The sequence below is a fragment of the Apteryx mantelli genome, chromosome 3 (assembly GCF_036417845.1).
Source record: "Apteryx mantelli isolate bAptMan1 chromosome 3, bAptMan1.hap1, whole genome shotgun sequence".
Taxonomy (NCBI): Eukaryota; Metazoa; Chordata; class Aves; order Apterygiformes; family Apterygidae; genus Apteryx; species Apteryx mantelli.
In genome coordinates, this window is record NC_089980.1 from 43,181,481 (window position 1) to 43,207,502 (window position 26,022).

The window sequence follows — 26,022 nt, forward strand, 5'->3', positions numbered from 1 at the left end:
GACCATGATCATCTGAAATTTTGTTTGCTTTTTCTGTTTAACATGAACTAGGAAAGTTATAGAAATTAGGGCTAGGAGGAATGTGGAGAAATTATCTATAAAGGTCTTTCCAAAGATTTCACAGCTGCCACCTCTGTCTTTGTCCATATGGGTAAAAACTTCTAAATATAATATAGTTTTAAAATAGTGTGGTCTGACAGCTATAATCTTTAATTACATTAAAATACAATTTTTAGGTGATCATTTCATAAGTAATCATTTATATCATTTTTTTTCTGATAACAAAAAAAGAAAAAGCAGAAGAAAATGCATGTACAAACCTCAATATCATCTTTATGTTTAAGAAGTGGTGCTTCCATGATGTTTCGAAGGCAAAAGGTATCAGATTCTATATCAAATTGATGTCCTGTTGTTTCAGCTATACGATTCCAGTGTCTCTGCTTCATTGCTTTGTTGGTCATCATTTCCAATAAAGGACAAGACTCACTAAAATCATCAATTCTTTTCTTGAGATCTAAAAACGCTTGCCAGTTTTTGAGTCCTTTAGGTAGCTTATGACACCTTTAGTTGAGTTAAATTAATATAGCAGTAAATGTCATGTTTGCTAAAATAGGGAATTTTAAAAATGTTAAAAAAATAAAAAAAATTAAAAAATCACCTCTCCTCATTTAAGGTCAACATTTTCTATGAAAGAATGACTGTAAAACTCCAACTTGTGTCAATTTATCTTTTTAGGAAAAACTAATACAAATTCCCTCCTGAAAAATGCATAATATTTAGCAGTTTTAACCACTGATACACTCTTTGTAAATAAACAGAAATACTGCAGTTTGCATGAACACATATGCCACTTAGCTGTTTATCATTACAAACTCTGTATTGGCAAACAGTACCCTGCCAAACAGGCTTATTTCACTCACGTTATCCTTGCACAAATGTAGTATTTGCTTCAACTTACAATAACAGTAATGCACATAGCACTTGTATATTATCATGCCACTTCTGATATAGACAGGGATGTTAGAAAGACATGACCACTTTCTCCTCTACTTTGGTAGTGGTCCTGAAACTATTAGCTAAGAAAATGAGAAATGATACACTTCTAATGGGTGTGGGGGGGAGACAGTTAAATGAATAATTATTTCTTTGACTCCACTTCTATAGATCCAACCCACTAACTCACCAAAGGAACCTCCTACTGCAGATAATAAGGTATTCCATCAGCAGGAAAAGTAATAAAGCCTGGTTCATATTTCCCCTGGTTATGCATTCTTCATCACTTAACTCTCTGCCTCCTACTGAAGCAATTTAACGTCCTCTATAACCAAGCAAGATACAGCAGTCTGTGTCTGGTTTAGAGCTACGCTGGTGCTGCCCAGCCTGCCAGTACATTCACGTTAATTAGCTGCCTGGTTGCTTTCTAATGTTTAATACTCGCCTGCCTTTGCCTGAGGGGAGAAAAAGTATTTTGCATCTGTTTTCTCCCTATTGTAAAGTTTTGGCTTTTATAAAACTTTTAGGCACAAATGGTTATTTTGTAAGAAATCTGCCAAATTAAGTTGCAAGTAGCCAATAGATTTTATATATATATATATATATATATATATATATATTCAGAAAGGCAGAAAAGCAGGAGCACAGGCAGCGTCAAACAGTGATATCACAGATCACCCTTGTCCTTAGAAAACAAGGCAGGCTAAAAATAACTGAATATTTTATCTTTTTTTTTTTTTTTGATATGAGAAAATGAAGCCTTTCTTTTCATTCACTACTAAAGGGTTAATGTGGGGTTCAGTATTTGCGGCACAGGAGTCAGAGATGGCAAACAGGCAGATTTTGAACAGCATGCTAAAGGTCCAGAGCTCAGAACCCTGTTACCCTTACTGAGCAGTGTGAGCCAGAAGACTGTTTTACACAAGGACGAGATACCACCAATCAGGTGCTTGTCAACATCTTGCTTCCCTGCGACAATCTTAGTCTGTGACATTCTAACAGCGTATGTAACCTCCAGTTTGGGAAAGAAAAATCCTCTTTGGCAAATATTTCCTTGAAAGGTTACTGGTCCATGGTTAATGTTTCCCGTTTATGAAATTCAAAAACAATGCAAATCTAAGACCCAACTTTCAACTCTGGCTGTCAAAAGTGCAATTCCAAACTACAGAAATTCTTTACTTACTGATTATATGCATTAGGACAATATATTTGATATAATATATGAGGTAATCTTCAGGAAAACATATATTACATTTTCTACTTGGAGAAAACTTTACATTTTCAAATACAAATTATATTCCAATTACTTACTAAACTACCAGGATGCCCTGAACTAGAAGTCAGTAACAGAGAGAAAAATCAAACAAGAAACTTCACATTCTGTAGCACAGATCCTCTCCCCCAAGAGGTGAGATATATTGGCAAAATGGATAATGAAAGGATATGATTACTATTCTTAAATGGATGGGATGTGGCACACTTAACAACAGCTTGAGGAGGAACTATTTTTACTAAAGATTTTCTCTTCACTATAGTCATGAAAGTAACTGCCCTTCTACATACTGCTACATGAACTACCTTTAAATTGTCAGTTTCACAGGGTGATATAACTCAGCACTTGCTGAGCTCTATATTCCAGCAATTAGACTTTATCATTATGTAAAATTGATTTAAACCTCTTTAATAGGCTTGAATTACTCTATGATTACTCTGACTGCAATATAGATATATTCTGAAATACCAAATGTTGGCACAACAGCAAATGTGTATCAACTGGCCATTTATTTTGGAAATTTGTAAAGAGAGATTCTGGAATATTGTTGCAATAGGAGCACTGAGAGGAAAGACGTGCAAAGAAAGCTGAAGTTGTTTTAAGATGGAGCTTGCCAAGCTTATGAACAGGATTATATAATGTAGCAGGATAGCAGGGGACTAGACTTAATGATGCAGTTATTCTTTTGTGAAATAATCCTTGTCCTAATTTTCTGTACTATATTTTTCCCCAAAATAGTAAAGATTTTTTTTTAAATATTAAAAATGGAGTTAAATTAAAAGGTTAGAAAATACTTCTGAATCAAACTAAATACATCTTAATCCTTTCAACAACATCAAAAACATTTTAAGCTTTCAACTTTACTGTAATGGTCTGTAAGAGAACTTCTTAACAAAACCATACTATATAAGACACTATTTGTTGAAGTATTTCAAATGGCACAAATGTTTTAAGAATGGGACAAAATATTTCAGAAGACTCAGAAATATTATTCTTATATTCAGCACTTAAAGTCAATGAGCTAAAACTCCTAGTCAAGGAACTTGCCCTTGCCAAATAAACTTCTGGCTATCTTCTTGTTGGTTTAGTTAAGGAGATATACTCTTCAGTTCATCATATGCTTTTCTATTATACAACTACAGGTAAAAGGCTGTTTTACTAAAATTATAGTAAGATCCCACTCCTTGTTAAAGGGCCCAATTACTTCATGATAAACCTTATTTATGGAAGCTTTGTATTTAAATATACCAAATAGCTTTACTGAAGTCACCTAATTCTTAATGCATTTAACATCAGTTAGAGTTCATATCATGAACACACCTGTTTTGAAAATCCAGAAGTTCAGCATTAATTTTTTCAATATCTACATCTGTCCAAAGTATCTCATAATAACCACTGATGTTGTTCATTACAGTATCATATAAACCATACAATTTCTGGAGCAAGCCTAACTCCTTCCTACAAGAAAAAAAATTGTATCAGTAACTACAGTTATCTGTGTGGATAGTCCCAAACACTTAAATGTGTGGTATCTGTAACATTATCACAATATGTTGAGGTAGATCAATTAGACTATGTTTCTTAATCTGGAAAAGAACAAATTTTTAATAAAATCCATAAAAAAGAGCAGACAGCTGGTGCTGAGGACCCAATAGCCATACGAAACATACTTTAGAGGAGTTTTGCTTTGGTCTAATTCTATAGAAGTTTAGTTTCTTCCAAAAGATATCTTGTTTACACACCTAGACCTGGCTCAGAAGTGCGAAGTAAAGCATGGCAAGCGGAGACAACTGGTCAATTTACTTCAGAAACACACTCTGGATACGAGCTAAAATGCTGATGTAAATACAGCCATAAAGGGTCAGATCCTCGCCCAGTGTGAATCTTCATCAAGCCATCAAAATGGTTAGTGCAGAAGCTTTAGAATCTGATTCCCATTAGTACATTAGCTCAGAAAATTGAATTTTCATAGACCTCTAGTTACATATTCCATACATGATGATACGCAGACCTCTCCTCTCCTTTTCCTTGTTTGTACCACATCTTATTACATAATACTAATTTATTCATACACTTATATGTGTCTATTTCTAGGACATGCTATTCTGCTTTTATATGTATAGTACTATACTTACAGTAAAATAACCTGGTATGGTTCTGTTAATAAAATAAGTAAGTAAAATTATTCTCTATCAGCAAATTCTTTAGACCTCTAATATGTTATTGCTTTTTTGGGAATTTAAATTAGGGCACTGGAAACCTCTCATATTGTAACATTTCTCTCTTCAGTTTATCCCAAGCCTTTCTAACATACTTAATACACACCTAAGACAGCTGTATTTTCAGTTACCTGACTTTATGTAAAACTTCATAGTCTGTGACAGGCAATCCAAATAACTGTTCACCAGATGAGTACGTGACAAACTTTCTCCAGAGTTCATCAAAATTAGCCTGATAAAATTAGGATTCATACAGACAAACTGAACACAGATTTTTTAAATTAAAATTTTCTAATAATAAATCATTAACCAGTTCTAAAGTCGTCTTAAAACAATCCTATTAGGGGCATACTTATATATCTGAAAATTACTTTTAATCTAATATTTTTGAAGATTTCTCATGTAATATAATACTCATATCTTGAGTTCAACTAGTGAACATGTATATAACAAGCAATATTTTGAAGAAACATTTTATAAAAACAGGATGTGCAATTAATTCCACATCATCCAGACAGAAGAAAGAAGATATTTGTATCAGCTGGTAACATATGCAGCCTGAAAAAAAAACACCGAAGAGTGCCAAAAATAAAATTACTTTCAGACAAAGTATAATGGCTGTTGAAAGGAGAAAAGCAGATGTAGGATCAATATAGAGAAAGGGAAGAATGATGATTTTGGCAATTACTATCCATAAGTATAAAGTATTTTCTTGGCAAAATAAATGAAATATGTCTGAACATCAAATTCAATCAAAATCACTCAATTTTCATTATGTTAGATTCAATGTGAGGTTTGAGCAACTTCTGTTAGTTTGATAGTGCTTTTCATTAACTTTTAATTCACTTTTTACAGAGTCAATGCTATACAATATGCAAGACTGACAAAATCCTGTTGAAAAAAAAATCTCCAAGTTACTATAACTCACAGAGAGGGGAAGAAGGATTAAAAATAGATTAAAAAGTGGCTGTGGAACCATAAACTCAGGTTCATAACAAAGTTGAAAGGCAAGTATCTGATGGAAAATGTGATCTCTACAAGAGGAAAAGATAGGCTCAAGCAACTGAGAAGTAACCTGGCTTTCTTTCAGTCATTGTCAAGTTGTAGTTGACTCTTCCTGTCTTCCTGATCTTATTACTTCATATAGTTAATTCCTGCTCATGAAAAGTGAAGAATGAAGCAAGGTTACTCATCCTTCATTAGTCAGTCCCTCCACATTAAGGAAAGCATTGTCTGATACAAATTAAAATGTAGTTAATAGAATACCACACAAAATATCCATCAAGAACTACTTTGGTAAGTAAGTCTTACCAATTAGATCCACTGCTGTTTATCAAATTACTGGAAATTTAGAAGCTTATTTTCTTACCTGAAATATCTGTAGCCTATTACTGGCTTCTTGAGGTGGAATATTTGGAACCATAGGTCCTTCCTTTTAAAGAAATAGTTAACAAAAATTGAATATTAATTTTCAAGATAACTGAAGGCACACTGTATATTCACAGATCATCAGAAAATGCACAATTTTTTGGTAGTCAAAATCAAAGTTATGTATCTGGGTAATGCAACAGTTACAATGGTGAATCTAAGAGAAGACAACTTTTATAATACTCAAAATTCTTTAGCTTAATTAAATTTACTATCAGTAGACAGAAGACTTTTATCTTTCATATTCTGTTTTTGATGAAAACAAAGTATCCAGTGAGACAATCCTTGTAAATGCTGAGGTGTGATCAAAGATGCCACAACATGTACTAGAATTTTTCAGGTAAGATTTTCTGTCTCATTAAAAATTGATCATGTCATGTATCACCAGGGATTTTTTTTGTCTTCATCCATGACCTGTTTTCACTGCTGTTTCTTCAGATTGCACAAAATTTCTTTGTGAGTACAATTTGTGAGATTGAGAACAAAAGGGCAAAAAGATTACATACCAGTAATTGCGTTTCTTCAAATACATTGACTCTGCAATTTTACACTGCAGGTTATATACCCATTACACTACAGAAATTAGAATCACTTAAAAAAAACAATGCCCATTAGTTTGTGATAGTGCTCCCTAGTCTCAGTGTCAACACAAATAATCAGCTATTTTCAATGTCACTGAACGTAAATTTCAAAAATTTAGAAAGGCCTCTAAAAAAAGGTGTAACACAATTTCCCTCAATTTCTTTCACTCCTTAAAAAAATAAAATAAAAGAAAATAGTGAATATGCTGAAGAAGTAGAAAAGGAAGTTAGGAAGCCAGGCTCTTCAAAAGAAGTGTCTCAAAGAATTACAATCAATTACAATTTCCCTTTGAAGCATGTCTGTAATGACCATGGTAATAATTTCAAACGCTCATAAGAGGACTCATTTACTAATTCATTTAGAGGATTTTTGAAATTTCTGAAATTTATGTGGCATTTAAAATAGCTGATTTTTCAAGAAAATTCTCTTACAAGATACACAAGGGCAGATCTCTCTCTGCTAAAATCAAGGTAAAGTCACAGATGAAATATAATTATGCTTCACTAACCTTACAAAATATCAAAAACATAATAAAAGCTTGGAGAGAATTCTGTGACACATTCTATCCTTTTTAGATAACAAGTAATTTTCTCATGCTCCTGTAGGAGACACTGTAATGGAAAACATATGGTTCTTGATCCTGAAACTTATATTGAGTTCTAATCGCCTGGTAACTGCTATATTGAAACTCACAAGATAAAAGACGGATGGTAAATCTATCCAACTGTTACATTTGTCTTCATTTGAAGGAGGATCATTATTAAAATACAGATCATCACACATCCTAGTTTATCCATTTCAGGTTTGTTTTGAATGCAGCATTCAATCAAAGAACACTAAAGGTAGAGAACCTTCTTGAAAAAATGAAGTCAAGGGGTTTAAAAAGGAGAATTTGACCTATAACCATGACTGCTTAGCAACCATGACATCAAACATTCATATGAGTAGCTCAGCAGGTTAAAATTCTGGTACCCAATTGATGCAAACCAAAAACATTGCAAAACTAAGCACAAATCTTACAGACAACTACTAAATTCAGTTACCATTTCATATGACGTTTCAAAGTTTGACATGTCCTCACAAAAAACTGAAACTGACTCTAGTAGATTACTCTTAAATTTGGGCTGAACTTGAACCAGCTCATCTTGAACACTGGACTGACATGCAAAAGATTAATGATCAAAGTTATTTAAAAATTAGGAACAGATATTTGAATTATAAATAAACCAAAATTGTTACAAAGAAAGTATTAAAATGTTGAACAAAAATGAATAGTCTCAGAGCTAAACAGGCAAGGTATTATTTTCTTATATGGTGCTACATCTTCAACTTTTGAGTTGTAAAGTGAAGTGTAAAAAAATCAAAATAAAAGAAACAACTCTTCCTTCCCCCCTTTAAGTGAACATGTTTCATTACAAGGAAAGGGGGAGAAAAAGAGGGGAGTAAGGGAGAGAAAAGATATTTTTTCCTTTTTCTGTGCCTTCAGAAAAACCTCCCAAAAAAAGAGTTAGGAAAGTAAATTCAATTCTATAATGTGTGAAAACATGAAAAGCTGTTATTTTACAGGTAATGGATCTGAGTCATGCATTTGTTGTAGATGCATAAGTTCCTTTCACCTTAAATAAGACCTTAGCCAACAGTGTCTGTTTTCTCTTGCATACATCCAGGGTACCCTAACCTTATCTACAAAACCAGGAATATAGGTAACGGACCAACCATCATTACAATTACTTTTCTGCCACAGAGCTTCTTTACTGTAACTAAACAACAAAGGAGAATGAACACAAATAATGGAATATGTATAGGAGCAATTAAATGCAAACTCTCCCTGTTCATTATTATTAACCCTGATTAAGCAGAAAAATAAAATGACGTCTCAGTTCAAAGGTGCACAGATGCGAGAATAGGAAAATAAAAGAATTACCATGTCTAGCAAATGGTATTGAAAAGCAATTCTACACCAAAGCAAGGCAGTCTTCTTACTACATGTAACATATCAAGGACTAAGGCCAATACCCTCTTACTTCATTATGGAGTTTAAGGAAAGCACTATCTTTTTAGAATACCTATGCAAAAAAGCAAATCCTGTTTTCCTGAGGAAACTGAGGAAATCTAGTACCTATTGTTCCAGTATAGAAAAACATATGAAATGGTCTAGATTTAAGCATCAGAGCACTCTTACTGTTCTCTAGAGAAACTCCACATGTATCTCTACAAAGAGTTGTGTCTTGACAAATTTCAAATAGCATAGGGAAGTTAACACCTCTTAGATTTAAGGAAGTTTGTTCTCCTTTTCCTCCCAGACAGTTTAGCTCTTTTTCTTTTTTAAACAACTTATTTTTGCTTCGAAAGTTTGAGAGAAAGGCTCAAGCTGCATAAAATGAGATTGGAAAACACCTTCTTGCATCCTTTACATATTGGGTAATCTGTGGGGCAGGATCCAGCTGGATTGTTCCATCAAAACATCTATATACTTCCCTCTTCTACACTTCAGGAGAATGTCCAAAAGACACTAAGCTTTTGAGGGCATTAAGTCTCTCCTCAGCGATTAATGTAAGCCTGCAAACATCACTTAAGGGTAAGGGCACCAACAGAACATGCATTTCTTAAAACCACGTAACTTAAGGATAGTGATTTTCCTGATTATACAGGAATGAAACAAAAACTGGAGATGGAGGACAGCAGAAAGAATGAAGTAATTAATTTCTCATTTTCTTACAGATTTTAAAAATATATCTAAAAACTACAAAAAATATTTAAAGTACAGTTCTATAAAAATAGAATTAGAAAATGAATGTACTAATCAAAAGTATAAATATTGGTGGTCAACTGATGCCAGGAGCAAGAAGACAGACTGCAGTGATAACTGTTCCCACACTTTCATTTTTACTCTGAAAGAGGTACATGAAGACAAATGGAAAATGACAGTTTCATATACTTACAGCTTTGGTCTGTAATTTATTAAAAGAATATCTGAGTGTATCAACTCCTTCTGATTCCTCTTTTGTAACCTCAATTTCAAATCTGTTTAAAATAGCATAGGCTTCCTAGATGAAAAAAGAAATCCTTAGAAATGATGTGTTTTAAATTCATTTGTAGAAACAGATTAATTTGTAAGAAACATTTTAAAGCACATCTGTTAGTGTAATTGAGGCACAGAAATATTAATTTCTTTTAAAAAAAGAATGCTGAATGTAGAACTAAAGCACAAGAACTGCAAAAAATATTTCTTTAGGGAACATGTCTTGGACGAAATACTAGGGGAAAAAAAATGTACAAACACAAGAAACTGAACATTAAAAATATATAAAGTTTTATCATCTCAATGGTATCTTTTTTCCATTACCTGAAGGTAGATTTTGATGAATTTTTTCAACTCTGAATAATGATCCACAGTAAACTACATATTTTTCAAATATTTTATCATCTCATCTATAAAATCTTCATTACTACATTTGCCAAACTAGCAAATGCCTCCATATGTAGCTGTTTTATGGTGAACCTTCCTTATTCCTTGTCCTCATTTGCAACTTGTGTGCAGCAGTTAACAATATACTTTACATATTTCCTGTTTTATCAACCTCTTTGTACACATAGCACACACATTGTTTAAGAATAAGATCATTTTATATTTTCCCATTCCATAGGCAAAAAATTTGCTAACATACAGCAGTGTGAATTATATAAGCTGATCCCTGGATCTATGAATTGTATTCTGTGCAGTTCGGGATGACTGATAAACACGGTTGTTTGTTCCATGAACGTATCTATATTTAGAACTCCCTCCTGTTTCAGTCTACATCTCTATCACAGAATCACTGAGTTTGGAAGGAACCCCTGGAGATAACCAGTCCAAAAACACTTGCTCAGGGCAGGACGGTCTAGAGAAGGTTGCTCAGGGCTGTGTCCTGAGGGACACAAGTAGGGTCATGAATATAGTTAAGGATGGAGTTTCCAAAACCTCTCTGGGCAACCTGTTCCAGTGCTTTATCACTCTCACCGTAAAAAAGCTTTTCTGTTTAAATGAAACTTCCTGTTTTTCAGTTTGTGCCCATTGCCTCTTGACCCCTGGGGTACACCACGAGTGACCGGCCTCCAACTAAACCTTGTGCCACTGATCACAACCCTGTGAGTCCAGCAGTTCAGCCACTTTTCAATCCACCTCACTGTCCACTTACCTAGTTTGTGCTTCATCAGTTTGTCAATGAGATTGTTATGGAAGACAGCGTCAAAAGTCTTACTAAAGTCAAGATAAAGAACATCCACTGCTCTCCTCTTGTCCACTGAACTAGTTATCTCATCACAGAAAGCCATCAGTTTGGTCAGGCATGATCATCCCTTTGTAAATCCAGTTGAACACTCCTAGTCACCTTTCTGTACTAATTTTTCTTATATCAAGCCCTCCCTTCAACCTGTTCTAGTAAAAAAATATAATTCCTAATTATCCCATCAAGAAAGTTTTATTAAATTCACCAGGACATAAGAAAACAAAACAAAACACTGAACTATCAAATTACTGATCAGTTGCCATTGTTCTATATTCAGTTCTTGATTTTTTCAACTCTATATTCCTATTTTGTTTAAGGAAAGCTCATGAAAACATACATGTCTAAGAGTGACTTACTAACAAGACCAATCCTATAGATGTTAGTGTAACTCAGGTTGATATAGAAAGACAATAAATGTTTGCAATATGTATAAAATATAAATGGTTTGGGAAAGAATCTTTATTCTAATATCCATCTCAAAGCACCAGGAAGAAGTAAAAAATAAAGCTATTCTTTCAAATAATGTTATAAATCTATTTATTTATTTACATATTTTGCAACACTAAGACCTACCAAATAGACATGGTTAGATTGTTTGTTGAACTCAGTTTCTGCTGCTTATTTTATTTAACTTTTATGGTTATGATTATCATGTCAGTATCTTCAGCCTGACGAGCACCCTGAAGACAATCAAACTAAGAAAGAACATCTAGTAGGTCTGCATACTACTGTAAATGTTGAAGTTATTGTTCAGGTAGTTCCTTTACTTGTTTAACCTCTACCTCTTTTGGATCATACAGCTGGTCATATTTTCTTTCAAATAGTTTCTGTACCTTTCCTTGCTTACAAGCCACCACATAAATTCCAAAGACATAATCTATTTTCTTAATGTAAATCTAACAAAAGTAATGACAATCAAGTGAAAGTCCTTTCTGGTATCATGCTAATATAACAATCTTCAAGAAAAAAAAAAAGTTAGTATTCAGTAATACAATTTCTTCTGTAAGAGGTGGATGAAAACATAAAACAAATGTGTTATATTAAGCTGAGTATTTCCAAGTGTGATAATATATACCAAACTTATGTAAAACTTAGTAAGCTTCTTTTACCAAGTGATATTGGGAAAACTGGGAAGAATGCTGCAAGTTTCTGACAGCATACAATACTTCCTAAAGTGATGTATGGTTCCATGAATATATTTTGGTTATATTCAAAGAGGTTAGAAGTTTGTTCTATAGATATAAGAGAGTTAGGAAGAAGATCAAGGTTAATGGGAACGCAGCAAACGGGAAAGTATTGTTCCCTTTTCTCATACTCTCTCATCTGCTTCTTTCTGCTTGCTCTCTCCTAGATTGTATTTTAATTATAATTTATATGACAATCTATTTTTCTAGTCTGTGTTTATACAGTATCTAAGAAAACATCCAGCTCTGATTCATGATTAGGGTTCCTATCAGGTTTAATAAAAACAATAATACTTTATTTCCTCTTCTCAGCCTAGATTCTTCAGGAAAGTAAACTCATTGTTTGGGTTCTCAGTTTATCTTATGAATCCCAACTCTTAACTATTTTAAACTAAATTAAAAAAAAAAAAGTCATCTTACTTCAATAGGTCCCAGAGTCATATCCATTTGTATTTTATTATCACGTATGTCAGATAAAGCTTCCATTGCAAATCGGACATCATCTAAGTCACGGAGAGGTCGAGAGAGTTTCTTTAAATACTCAGTTATGAATGACATCATGTCTGTCATTTTCTTTTTATATTCCTCATTTAAATAACGACAGAGGAGCATCTTCCATGCTTTGGCTTCAATTGACAAAGCTAATTTCAGTGGTCCTGATTAAAAAGAAAATCATTATTCTATCTACATCTTAAAAATTTTTGTGAAAAACATATATATATATATACACACACACACAACACTACATATCGTTCTTTAACGGCAATTAGGAAAAAATCTGCACACATCGAATCAAACTACTTCAATTTTAAAAGTTTCAAAATTTCAACTCTATTTAAATACATCTCTTGCATTGTATATTATATTATCTGTAAAACACATTAGATAAGCTTATCTAATAGAACACAGAGAAGATGAATAAAAAATAAAAAAAGCATGCTTATTTTAAATTCTCAGATGAGATCTTTAATTGATATAAATTAACCAGCTGCATTAAGGTCATTGATGCTAAAATGGTTTATATTAGTTGAGGAAATAGTACTTTGGGATTTCAGCACTGGGATCTGGCATACTTTGTAACTAAAACTGTAAGCTGCCAAATCATATAATGAATGGTTAAAAAATATACACAAACCCACAGTAAAGAAAAAGAAAAGCCAATCATTGACACTATTATTATTAGAATAAATTAGAATTTCACTAAACAACATTTTTGTACTCCAGTGAAAGTGAAAAATAATAACTGAATATAACCATTCTGTTCACACACACAAAAAAATTTACAAAGAAAATGTATTTCCTTCTTTAATAATTCTATCAGAATTAAAAATCGGATTCTGAAAGGCCAATAATTGACCATGGCTATTCATCTGAAAAGAGGTTTACATTCATAAATAAGAATGTTGGATGCTCCTATGATTTCCCTACTGTGTGTGCATATATATTTCTGCATATATGTAAATACATGCTTCAGCAGATCATAAAAGATTTGATATCGTGTTCCTGAATTTAGAAGACTTGTCTCCCTCTGATGCAGTGGTCACACATGAGGGGGTATTGCAAGCATTAATAACATCCATACTCTTTTGGATCCATTACTTCCCACCACTCCTCTTGGTTACGGAATAAAAGGCAGCAAGAGCTTTTCAGAGTGAATTAATTGGCTCCATAATGGCTTTGCTAATAAGAAGCTGCATCCAGGAACTGGATGAGGATGTCCAATGAGCAATGTGACAATTTTGCTTATTCACTGAGAAAAATCTAGGAATAACCTGCCACCAAGATCCTGAAATGAACTCTAGTCAGTGTACAGATTCTACGTCTTCTCTGATGCAAGAGGATGACAGTTTATACAGAGATGATCTGTCAAAGACTAATGTCCCAGAAAATATGGATTGCTCATCAGAAATGTAAAGTCACACTAATATTTGGAAAGGGATTCATTCACTACCTGCCCTTGCATAGCTACTGTGGTAACACCTGCCATAGAAAGTAAAAAAAACAGACATTAAAGATTGATCCCAAGAGGTCATGTCAGCTACCTAATAATCTGTGAGGTGAGAGGAATGAGGAACACCATCATTTACCTGTCATAGCACAAAGGGCTTCATTCTTCAACAGAGTTGTCTGAAGAGAACATACTTTTCCACACTTAATTGTTTTGCAGAATAACATCAGCAGAGTGCCAAATTGTCAGGGCGACAGAAGGCAAGTACCGAGGCATGTTACTTTATAGCACTGTGGGAACATGTTCCAGCACCAGATCTTGGTGCCAGCTTCTCTACTGTCAGACACCAGAGGCGGACAGGAAAACACATGATATTCTGAGAGCTATGGATGCTAAACATGGGGATGGCTCAATCTCTCTCCTACTGAGATAAACACTGATGGTGAAGGAGAAGCTACAGGCTGGTCTTGTGACAATACCAAAGACAATGAGTTGTTCTCTGCAACGTTCTTTGTCATCACTGGCTGAGCTGACTAAACCAGTGGTAATCTACATTCATTATCCATGTATCAAGCTTCCAAGATAACATCACAGCCATGACAAAACTTAACTTCATCACTCCAAAGGAGGATTTTCTCAAGTCAGTTTTCTTAGAAGAGCCCTGGGGATGATCAGTCTTGGAGGTCTTTAGGTGCTGAGGACTGTGTTAAACAGAAAGACTTGACAGGCTCTGGCTCATGATGGATAAGGGTGCCCAGATCAAAAAGGTTTAAAATCCCAAACCCATTCATTTTAGGTCTATGGCAGATAGAACATCTGCTACAAATTCATCACTCATTGAGGCACGAAGAAATCTCACAAGTAGATAGAGGATATAATTTGACTTTTCACAAGCTATACAGGAGCAAAAAGCAGCTTTAGCAGAAATCATCCAAGATGAAGATGAACATTCTGCACTGGTGAAGTATTCTGTTTCAATTCTAAAGCTAAGAGGAACTTAAAAGTTCTCTGGCTCCGTCCTGTATGCTTGCACACTTCTGATCTGTCAGAGAAACATTCATATCCAAATGTTAACATAGCTAAAATCTGCTAAAGCAATTGCCTTTACTCCTAATTTATGGGCACAGAAAACCCCCCTGGCATTCAAGATGTCCACAACAGGTGTGGGGGGGGGGTGTTAATTATTTGTATTGCAGTTTCTAGGGGTTCTGAAATTCTCCAGAAACTGTTGGGATAGAAAGATGGAATGATTATACTGGGTGAGAACATTCAATGGCAATTAGCTACTCAGCTTAATTACGCACTGTACGAATACACCCTTCCTGATGTTTGTTTTAAGCCTGTTTATTAGTAATTTCATATGCAACCTTTTATTTCTTGAACTGTGGGAAGTAGTAAATACTCATTCAGAGTAGAGATGCTTCTTGATACCTCCAAAGACTTTCAACAGATTTATGAAACATGCCTCCCACCCTGCCAAAGCTGTGTTGAGTTTTCTCTATCATATAATTATTTATCCATACATTGACTACTTCTATTTCTTACAACTTTTATCTCTCAGTTCATCCTTTTTGATGAAATACTCTAGTATGGGTAGCTTCCAAAAGTTTCCCCCGATAAATATCAAACAAAAAGCTCACTTGATTTTCTGCTATGGTTTTATCATCAATTATCCCTATAAACTATGGCACATTTCCTGCTTCTGACATATCTCTTTAAGTGTTTTGTTTTCCTATCTTTAGCAAACTATTCATCAAAATCTTTTTTGATACGTACTCAAAAGACTTTGAATTATAATTATCCAGATGTACAGGGAAATGTCGAGTTTTGTGCAGCAATGTGTATAACGTGCACTAATGACCTCATATTAAGGTATGTCCTACTGAATCAATGTTGGCATGATTCTCTCAGAAACTGCATTATCGGCTGAATCTCCTATTGTCATGGAACCCGTGGATCTTGCTGATGATTTAGTTCTTTAACTCAGCAAGTCCCTGGAGGCTACTAAGATTAGACGGCTTGATGAGAATGATCCTCAAGATTAAGTCCTGACATGAATACTTGCTCTAATTGTTTCATGAACTCTCTGTTGTTTCCTTTACACACAAGTGACTGAAGCATTTGCCTGCAAAACACCTTAAGCAGAGAGCGCAGAGAGAAGAAGTAGAGAACACTATCAGAGGATCAACAAAAGGAAATTCCAGTAACTAGGGGAAAAAGCTGGGTTTTATTATCAGAAAGTCTGCCTTCTATTTTGCACCAAAATAAAAAGTATCCTAGAATCCAAAAAGTACTATAGAGAGAAGCAACATATAAACAAAACAAAAACACAGTCTCTTTAGTACTTATTATTAATTATCTTACTATGTGCAAAGAGGAGAATGTCATACCTGTATGCAATTCAATTGGCCCAACAAGAATAACAGGTTTTAAATCTTCCATCTCTTGCTCAAATGTAGCATAGTGAAGTATCTCTGCTCTAATTTCAGTCAGAGATGGACAGCTAGCCAGAAATTGCTGTGTATAAGTTAAAATGTCAGTCAACAAATATCCTTTTTCATCTTTTTGGTAAAACAAGAGGCAACAACTACTGAATAAGTATACCAATATATACCTGTTTTTAGCTTCCTTTAGCCCTGCTAAAGTAGTAAATTGCATGTGAACAGGCAATCATGTTTATCACTTCCTCTGTCAAAAATTTTCAAGCTTGTTGGCAAATTTCAATTATATTTAACGGAAAAATACGGAGCTGAGAAATGTTAAGTGGCTACTGGCTTTGTGAAAACAGGTGACTGAACAGAGATCAATACACCATAAATTTAATTACACATGAAACAATCACAACAGAACAGGTTTCGTAAGTACTCCCATGAGCAGAACTCCTCAAGTGTAGGAAGGTTTTGTGACTGAAAAGCTGCATTTTGGAAATGCTACACAACAGCAGAGCTGCATCCAGTATAACTATATTGCATGGGAAAACAATAAATGCTGAAAGCTGTTCTCCCACTTCCATTCTTTTGTCCAAGACTACCGTGAGGGCAGTGGGAAGGTTAGCACAGTGCTAGAGAAAAGAGGTAGAAACTAGGGCATACGTGTATAACAATTTTAACTGTGTTACTATTGAGGCTTTTTCTGTAACAGTACTCTTTTTCTGCAATAACTAGATCTAACTAATAATATTTATTTGATTTGACTGTTATAATTTTAATTAGACTAACAATAAATTCCTGGCTCTGCATACAAGATGTACCTTTTTAGCCCACATGAACTGCACAAGTTGCAGTGTAACACCCAAGAGATACCAGTGCTCCTGTAGTAAACAAAGTGATAGGATATTCACAGATCTATCTATATATATTACAATATATTCTATTAAATAGAACAGATAACAGAAAACTGAACTAACCTGAGATTAAATAAAAGAGATTTAACAGTCAGTCATCTCACTTTCTCCTACCAAACCTCTAAATTCAAACTCTAAATAAAAAACTGTTGTAGGAGGACAGTGTGAATATTCCAAAGCAGAAGTCCTAGAGACCTCTACTGACTAGAAACAAACTCTTTTTCCTATTGTACTAGGTGCTACATATTTCTGCCACTTCTGAGGATTTGACTTACAGTTCAAACAACCAAATAGGTGAGTAGACTATTATTTTTTGGATAGAGAATGCAGAAACATTCAAACAAAACAGCTTACTGAAAGAAGGATGGTAAATAAAAATACATACTAAACTCAGAATAACAGCTCAAATACTTTCCATTGAGAAAAGAGCACAATTGTCAGGGTTTGATGCTGTGTGAAGTTCTGTAACTTGTGGTATACATTGTGTCAGACTGGACTAGTGTCTTGTGTCCTAAAATCTGTATTTCCACAAACAAGAATGATAATGATTAACAAATTAGGACCAGATTACCAGTATTTATCAGGGCACAGAACCAAAAAAAGCCAAACCCCAACCCCAAAAGTAGACAGCATGCCATTACATCTGCTCAGGAAATACGTTACTACTACCGACAGACAAAAAAGACAATTTCAGCTGTTAATATATTTTCTACATCCTTTTCCTTGATTTTTTGCAATGTTTTCTAAATTCAACATATGATGAGATTAGTGAAGAACAGTCCTGTATTAAACTCACCTGAACTTTGGCATCTCTATCTTCTGTCCACAGCACCTTGTATTTCTGAAAATCCTGCAGAGCTTCACTAGCTACTTCTCTGATAGAATTCACAGAGGAGGAGAGGAGCACAACTAATTTAGAAATATCTTTGTGTTCTGCAACACCTGGATAAAAATTTCTTAGCTTTCTGATGAGCACATCTTCAACTCCTTCTGTAAAACAAAATTGTATATAAATGAATGAACCATTAAAAGTATGCTTCTCCTCTAACCTATGCATGCCAAGTTAAGCAATGATGCCATTCAGTGAGGCTGAATATCCTACTTTGCATGTTTGTCTGTCTACTTCATATGAAGGTACCAAGTGCTATTTCAAACCAGGCTTTATACACCAAGAGCAAATTTAACCTAGAGTTAATGTTTCCATATGGAAAGAAAATAACCTTCTCGATTCTCCAAATATAATTTCCTTCCTTCCACTGTGGGTATCTGTGACGTAACTACAACATGACAAGACCTCATAAACATTCTATGACATTACTTTTTTTTTTTTAATTCATAAATTTAAAAAAGCTTTTTAATTGTATAAACCCTTTCAAACAGTACAGATTTCTTGAACTCTGACATGCTTTGAATGAATAACTTTGTTATTCCATTTAGTGACATCTTCAAAGAAGAAAAAGCTTGCCAAATCACGCCATTCAAGAACGCAAACATAAAGCTTGTCATGCTTTGGGGCTGCATTTATGTTACAAGCTGCTGAGTCTTTTGAGTCTTGTCTGGTAGAGGTTAGAGCTGAATGAAGAGAAGAAATGAGAAAGGAAAATCTAGAGATTCTTATAAATCTCTCACATCCAAATACTCTTTCAAAGGTAGTTTAGACACTTGTAGCTGCTGCTCCAGTGATACTGTTGTTGTTAAAACAGGGGCCCTGTCTCCTTTAGGAACTCCAAGTAAGCACAAATTAAATAAAATGCAATTTATCATGTCTCTCCTTCATCTTTGAGGAACTGTTGAGACTATCAGGGCCAATGTAAAGGCAGATATCCCTGAGACTGAATGAGCCCCTTCTGTCATAACAAGGGCCCCAGTGGTTTTGAAACAGATTTAGGAGACATGAGAAGGAAAACACACTCTTCCTGATCTCACTGGGGATTTAATGCAACTCCAAGTTCTCTTTTAGTCTTAAGATCTTTTCAGGGATCTGGTCACTAGAAACAAAGTCTCAGACTGATCCATCCATGCCAGTGGACTCCACAGAACTCATTGCCCAAACAATAACATACCCCTCTAGGTGTTGGTGATGGTCTTATCTAGTGAGTAACTTAAAGGTGATCAAAAATGGGTACTTGCTGATGTTACATTTTGACAAAGAGGAAATAACTATGGCTATCTGACGAGGACAATCTTCTGCCACCCTGCTTTAAGTCCATTAAAGAGATTAAAACCAAAGAAAGAAAAATAAAGTCCCAGTTCTGCACTATCAGAAACAAACAAACAAACAAACAAACAAACCCTACAAGATGTTAAGGATATTCCAAAGGAATCACAACAAAGATACAATTATAGGGCACATCACTTTGGCTCAGCCAACCAGTTAAGAAGATCTGATGGGGAAAGTATATTTGGGCTTTTATGGATGCTTGCAAAGCATATGGACAGATGCTTAGAAATAATGCTAAGAAAAAAAAAAAAATCCAGCTACAATGCCTGCAGGTCTATCTATAGTGTGAATATTTGCATGGACAAACACTTGAAGGGGAAGTAAATGAATTGCTCAAGATCACAGAGAACTATGTGATGAAACTTGATTATAAGTTCCTTGTCTCTAAAGATCCAAACCAGCAGACTAATAATTGTAGAATGAATCCTCTGAGACAATAATATTAAATGCATAGTGTTTTCTAATCCATTCTAGGAATATAGCCAGCAATTAAAGTCTTTGCTGAAACCTAATAATTACACTATCTCTTGTTCTATTTTAATATTCTGATGAGTGCTGGTCTACATAGCTGGTTATGGCTCCAACTATATCATTGTGGGCCAAATTTCATAGTAAATACACATAAAGATACACTAACAAGTTTACTTCACCTGGAATTAAATAGCAGATTCAGAATCCGGCAATTTTTTTTTTTTAAAGAACTTTTTGCTTACTGTTTCTCAGAGTTCTAATGTTAACATGAGCATGAAAAGCTATTTCTGAAAAAATACAGCTAATAATAATAAAAAAAACACAAAAAATTAACTCAAAATAATCACCAGTTGGTCCCTTTGAAACAAAGTGAGTATATTCATAAATATTTAAATATAATGGCATTTTTATTAAAATAAAAAGTTCAAATCAGCAAAACCAACTTACTTTCTTCTTTTTTGGCTGATTTGCCTGTTGAAGCAATTTGTTGTGTGCTCAATTCTGCTGCTAAAGCAGATTTTTGTAAATGTCGCTGTCCCCAATGAGCAACGCCACGACTTACTTCCAATATTAATTGAATCATACGATTGATGGCTTGCTGTATATCATCTAAACTGGGAACCATTACCTATTCAAAATAGTTAAAAATATTATTGAGATTAAAAAAAAAAAAGAAAAGAAAATCACATTCAGTTGCATCTAAGTCTTTGGTTCTACTCCACTCATGGTGAATTGCGGTGGTTGCCCCAGGAGAGAAGCCTGAAAATGTAACTTTAAGAGCCTGTCTGGATCAGAATTGCCTCTGAAGAAATGAAACATGCTATACTGACCTACTATCTGTTTGTACAGTCATACCATGGGCAAACTGATATGTAAGTATAGGTAGGTGGGTATTTTTTGACAACCGTTTTTACAATTTCTACAATATTTTAAACAGTTTTCTGGGGGGGTTTCATTTGTTTGTTTGTTTTACAGTCTGTGGGAATATATTACAAGCCCTGTTTCCTGCACACTAGAATCATAAAGAATTAAAAAATGGCAGGTCATGATCCTCCTCTCTGTTCCTCCTAACCACAGGATCCTTAAATTTGTGAGAGAGAATTATAAGAGGGTTGGTCATGAAAGTTGATATGGACAACTTATTTTAAAGAAGAATATTTACAGGTATAAAACCTCTCCTTCTTTTGTGCTTATCTATACATACATTTACATCATGGGTGACTTCAGGCAATCTACAACAACCACCTGGATCAAGGTACCAGAGGTCCTAGTTGAATAAATACCAAAAGCTTTTTTCTCCCAAATGATGTAGTATTATTTCAAGAACTTCTGCAAGAGCACAGCATGTAGTAAACAAAAGGAACTCCGTGCAGTAGTCCTGAAGATCTCAACTTTTATATTTGGCAAGGATTTGACATCCTAATTCTCAGAGCTATCCAATATCCAACCCAGAAGATGAAGAAAATTCAGATTCAGCTATCAAAGCCCATGGTAAAAACAGCCGGAAGAAAAACAAGGATTCCTGATCTGAATTGAGAACAACTACCAAATAGAACAGAGTCAAGACAATGGCTCTGGTCCGCCATTGCCCACACTGTGTATAGTTCTATCCAATAACAAACAGCATTGTATGAGAACAAAATACTATTTCTGTATATTCATTCACCTTAAGACTCAAACATTTAAAGAGAGACTGACATAAAACCTTTCTTTATCTTTTCATGAATATAAATTTTTTAATCATAAGGCAACTGATTATTATTCAGTTACCTTCTCACATATAAACTAAAAAAAAAAAAAAAAAAAATACAAATTGCTCACACAAAATTATCTTACTCTACAAAAAGAAAACAAATGCATCTATCAGGTCTTTGCAGTCAGGCTGCCTTTTTGTTCTTTGCACACAGAAATCCATAGCTCATCTCTTCCTTTGGAATCTTCTCACCTTTCGTTCAGTTTTCCTCCTTCTGGTCCTCTTACTTCCTATTGATATGACTACAGCCAAGCTGTGCAAAAATACTGTTTATGATTTTTATTACACAAAGAATTTAAATCAGACAAGGAACAAGATAGCTAAAAAAAAAAGAAAAGAAAAGGAAAAAAAGAAAAAAATCTATTCCTAACAATTCAAACACTAAAAATGAAGGAAAACTACAATCATTCTGCAAAGACCACAGATGACCAGATTACAATATAATTGCTGAAACACACAAGAACAAAAAACCCCACCAGGTTCTGCAAGTTCCAGTAAGACATTGGGACTGTGAGCACATTTCATCAGTATTGTCAGCACACTGAAAGGCCTGAGCAATTGTCCTCCGTCTGAATGGAGGATGGTTCAAGAGAAGTGTGCTTATGGAAATGCAGAGATAATTGTCATACAGTATATTTAACCTTATCTTTATAACAACATATTACTTACCACATTAGGAATAGCCAAGTGTACTTCAGCTTTTAGGAAAGAAACAATCTCTTCAGATTTGCTTGCACGAACAAAAAAACTTGTTCGCCCATATGTACTTCTGCTGAAAATAATTCGAAATATGTCATGAATACTTCACCATGAAACCCCTTAAAATTATCTTACAAATACCATTTTCAGGTTCCTTTACTGGAGAAATCCTCATGGAGAATTTCCACATCAAGGTATGAGCCACCTGACAAAACTTCCAGAAGCTTGATATTTAAAGGGTTTAAAGTGGTAACAGACAGATTGCCATCATTCAGACAAAGGTTCCTTTGGATCTAGCTACTACTTTCAGATTTTTATTTTTATTTTTATTTTTTAATCTAGAACATATTCTGATTCTGGATTTTAATCTCTCAGTTTAAGAACAATGGAAGTCTGTCAGTATTTCGAGAAGGGCATAAGAAGGAGAAGGTTCTACTGACCATTTCACGCAAAAACCTATTCAAGGATAAAAGTTATTGCAGTACATTTTCAGATAAATATTCCACAAAATAGAAAAAGTTTCAAAGGTAACGAGCTAGTACAAAATGATAAATACATGATCTGCAATCATTTAAAACTAAAAAAAACAAAGTGCAAAGGACAATTTTTAAATGCTATGACATGGTGACCAAATAAGGGCGACTTCAACAATATGATGCCCTAGCCAAAAGCAAAGTTGAAATAATTCTCTCATCGTTACAGAGGGAAAGAGTCATAAAAATTCCTATTGATGTCAATAAGATCACGATTTCAATATCTTTTCTCTGAAAGATATCTTTAGAAAAAGGAAAAAAAAAAGTAACTCAAGCTTCAACAATCATAATGACAGTCAACTTTACCTGCTTATAATAAATTATCTTACTAGAATTATAAGTAGGCTAGCTCTTCAGTATACAATATATTATACCAAAGCAAATCCATCTTGGAGGTAAACTCCTAGTCCAGTAGTGAATACTCCATAGAAATCATTCTGAATACAGAAGAATGATAAAATTGTACAACTATATGGATCTTGTCATTATCCTATAGAATTCATAATGAGCGTATGGATGATCTTAAACACATGAGAAATAACTCTGAGCACATAGCCATACTTGCAGAGATCATCTAAAATAAGATGTACATATGGGCAAGCTACCATATATGACCTAGAACAGTCATTCAAGTTCTAGTCCTAAGTGTGGGACAATTATACTATATTAACCATACTAACAACATCTTAAAAGCAATCTCAGAGGAAACAAATGGGAATAAACAAAAAACGGTGCAGGCAGAGGGAAGAAAAAAAAAGTGAAAAGAAACTTCATTGTATGTGCAAAAGGAAGTGCATGGAGCTAATAAAATAAAGATGTGATCCATAAAAGAAAAGTGTGAACCCAAAGCATCACTGCAACAAGAATTGAGTGCTTCCAGGTTTTGCTTGAGTTGAGGAGTGTCTGTAACTATTTGACTAACAATACATGTGCACCCAGAGTGAACATATATTTGTATTATTACATTAATGTAGAAATAACTGTGTTTTGGTAATATTGTTAAAGGAATCTTCCATTTGCAGCTTACTTTGAAACAAATATTCTTTTTTTAAGAGTATCCAAAGACAGTTGGGTGGCTTTCAGGAGACTGTCCAGCAGCTGGTGGCTGAAATATGCAACCATCTCTTTATATTTCTGTAATAAATAAAATGTACATTACTTGTTATTGTGTTCAGACAGGAACAGAAGTTTATTCCAAAAGGTATCAGTCAAACAGGTTAGTTCTTGTCTGAAAGGATTTATGCTGTAAGCTACATTAGAAACACTAGGGGAGAAGTTAAGATGAAAAATAGCTATAAGTAAATGAGTAAAAGTTGCATAGAAAAGAGGGTGAAAGGCAAAGTCTAAAGAAACTCTATTTGCCTTATTCAGAGACAAAAGACTGAGTTCTGCATGCATGTAAGAGACTTCAGCCAGAAAAGTAGGTGTTGAACTCTCCATATAAAAAAGACACAATAATTATCCAAGAATATTGGTGCATGTATGTCTTTCTCAAATGAGAGTCAAAACCAGTAACCTCTGACTGTACTGGATTAAGAAAGAACAGCAACATGTAATGACCAAAACAACAATGCAACTTTATTGCATTATCACATCTGTGCCTACATGCCTCTGTGTCTTTGTTCTCTGCTTCCACTTCCCTTCTCTGATGAATATGAAGAGAAGCTTTTAAAAGTACAAAGGTGATCTTTCTCAGTGAAGGCCTGTGCTATGGCTTAGGCAGAATATTCTCTCCAATTTTCTTTACATACCAACTCCCTCACATAGTAAGAATTTGTTTAATAAAGGCAACAACATAACATAGAATATACCTTTTAAAACTAAAATCCGCCTTAAAACTCACTATGTGGGGAAGCTGTTTGATGATTTTTACGTGATGTTTGATGTCTTCCATGTGATGTCCTCTTGTAACATAGATATTCAGTTACCAAAACTCAAGATACTCATTTTTACTAATTTGATCACACTTTTTAAGTTTCCTTTATCATAAAATACCTTTTTTAAGTCATCTTCTTTATCATCGTCCTTGCTGTCATCACCAGGAGGAGCTACAGAACTATTTTCTTCCTCCTCTTCATTATTTCCAAATGCCACATGTTTTTCTTTTACTTTAAATTAAAAAAAAAAAAAAGTATTTTTTGTTAACTGAAAATTGTGTCTGCTTTGAATGATGCTCTCCCCCACCATTACAGTCAGAACATTATTGCTATTTATTTTAGTAGCAGCAACTGGATCACCTAATTGGTTTTATTTCACACAATTGTGAAGGAATCTGATTAAGAGCCCAGCTGATAAGCCTCAGGCTAACAAACAACATGTACTACAAATACCTGTAAAGCTAGGTAGGCAGACATGGACATATCAGCTGGAAAAGGCCAGAATGCAATTTAAGCAACATAACAAAATACAGAAACATATCTTTTCAGATTTTTCTGGTTGCATCACATTGTACTACCTGGACAGCTGACCCTGACCGTGCCTCTGCACCTGGAGAAAACTGAACCCAGAAGGAGAAAACTCCATGTGAGAAAAGGAGCTCCCTTGCTGACTGAGCTTAAAGATACAAGTAGAATGTCTTTCTCCAACCACAAACAGAATGGTAAAATCTTCATAACACATCCCAGAGCAATGGGGGACCAAACACACTGATCAGCTGCGAGTATTGTACCATGGCAGCTGATGGTCGACTGTATCAGTTTAAGCTGACCAAAAAGTAAAGGCTGTCTTTGAATATGGAGCACTGGTATTTGTGAGACAATTCCACCGTGGCAGAAAAGTCACATGGAGAGAGACAGTATCAAATACCTGATTAGCCGAGAAGGAAGGAACATTCTATTTTGCACATAAAAAAATAAAAATAAAACAAGTTATAAAAAGTGGCTGAGAGAAATGGAACTTCCTTCCTTTAGAGCAAAAAACTTGGACATATAAACAGAAGGACACAATTTAATTCTAGAACTTCCACCAATACCAAATTACCTCCTAATTTCATAGGCTATTGGTTTAACATAACAGTTGTAAATGAAGAGAGAACTGGGACACAGATGAAACTGTGATTGGAGAAAGAAGTCTGAAGAAAATTAACTAAATTAAATTTTGATGCATAC

General features: G+C 34.4%; 1 protein-coding gene across 1 annotated transcript in view; it reads right to left on the reverse strand.

The window, feature by feature from the left end:
• DNAH8 (dynein axonemal heavy chain 8) overlaps positions 1-26,022 on the reverse strand; it is a 163,613-nt gene that overhangs the window by 101,660 nt on the left and 35,931 nt on the right. The window contains exons 22-34 of the mRNA XM_067294711.1: positions 24,911-25,023; positions 23,943-24,049; positions 22,353-22,449; positions 20,378-20,558; positions 18,035-18,228; positions 16,286-16,412; positions 12,368-12,603; positions 9,438-9,542; positions 7,539-7,652; positions 5,855-5,917; positions 4,617-4,717; positions 3,587-3,724; positions 321-561 (exon numbers count right to left, since the gene is read on the reverse strand). Coding sequence (XP_067150812.1) covers positions 321-561; positions 3,587-3,724; positions 4,617-4,717; positions 5,855-5,917; positions 7,539-7,652; positions 9,438-9,542; positions 12,368-12,603; positions 16,286-16,412; positions 18,035-18,228; positions 20,378-20,558; positions 22,353-22,449; positions 23,943-24,049; positions 24,911-25,023 — 1,817 coding nt within the window. The remainder of the gene's footprint in view (positions 1-320; positions 562-3,586; positions 3,725-4,616; positions 4,718-5,854; positions 5,918-7,538; positions 7,653-9,437; positions 9,543-12,367; positions 12,604-16,285; positions 16,413-18,034; positions 18,229-20,377; positions 20,559-22,352; positions 22,450-23,942; positions 24,050-24,910; positions 25,024-26,022) is intronic.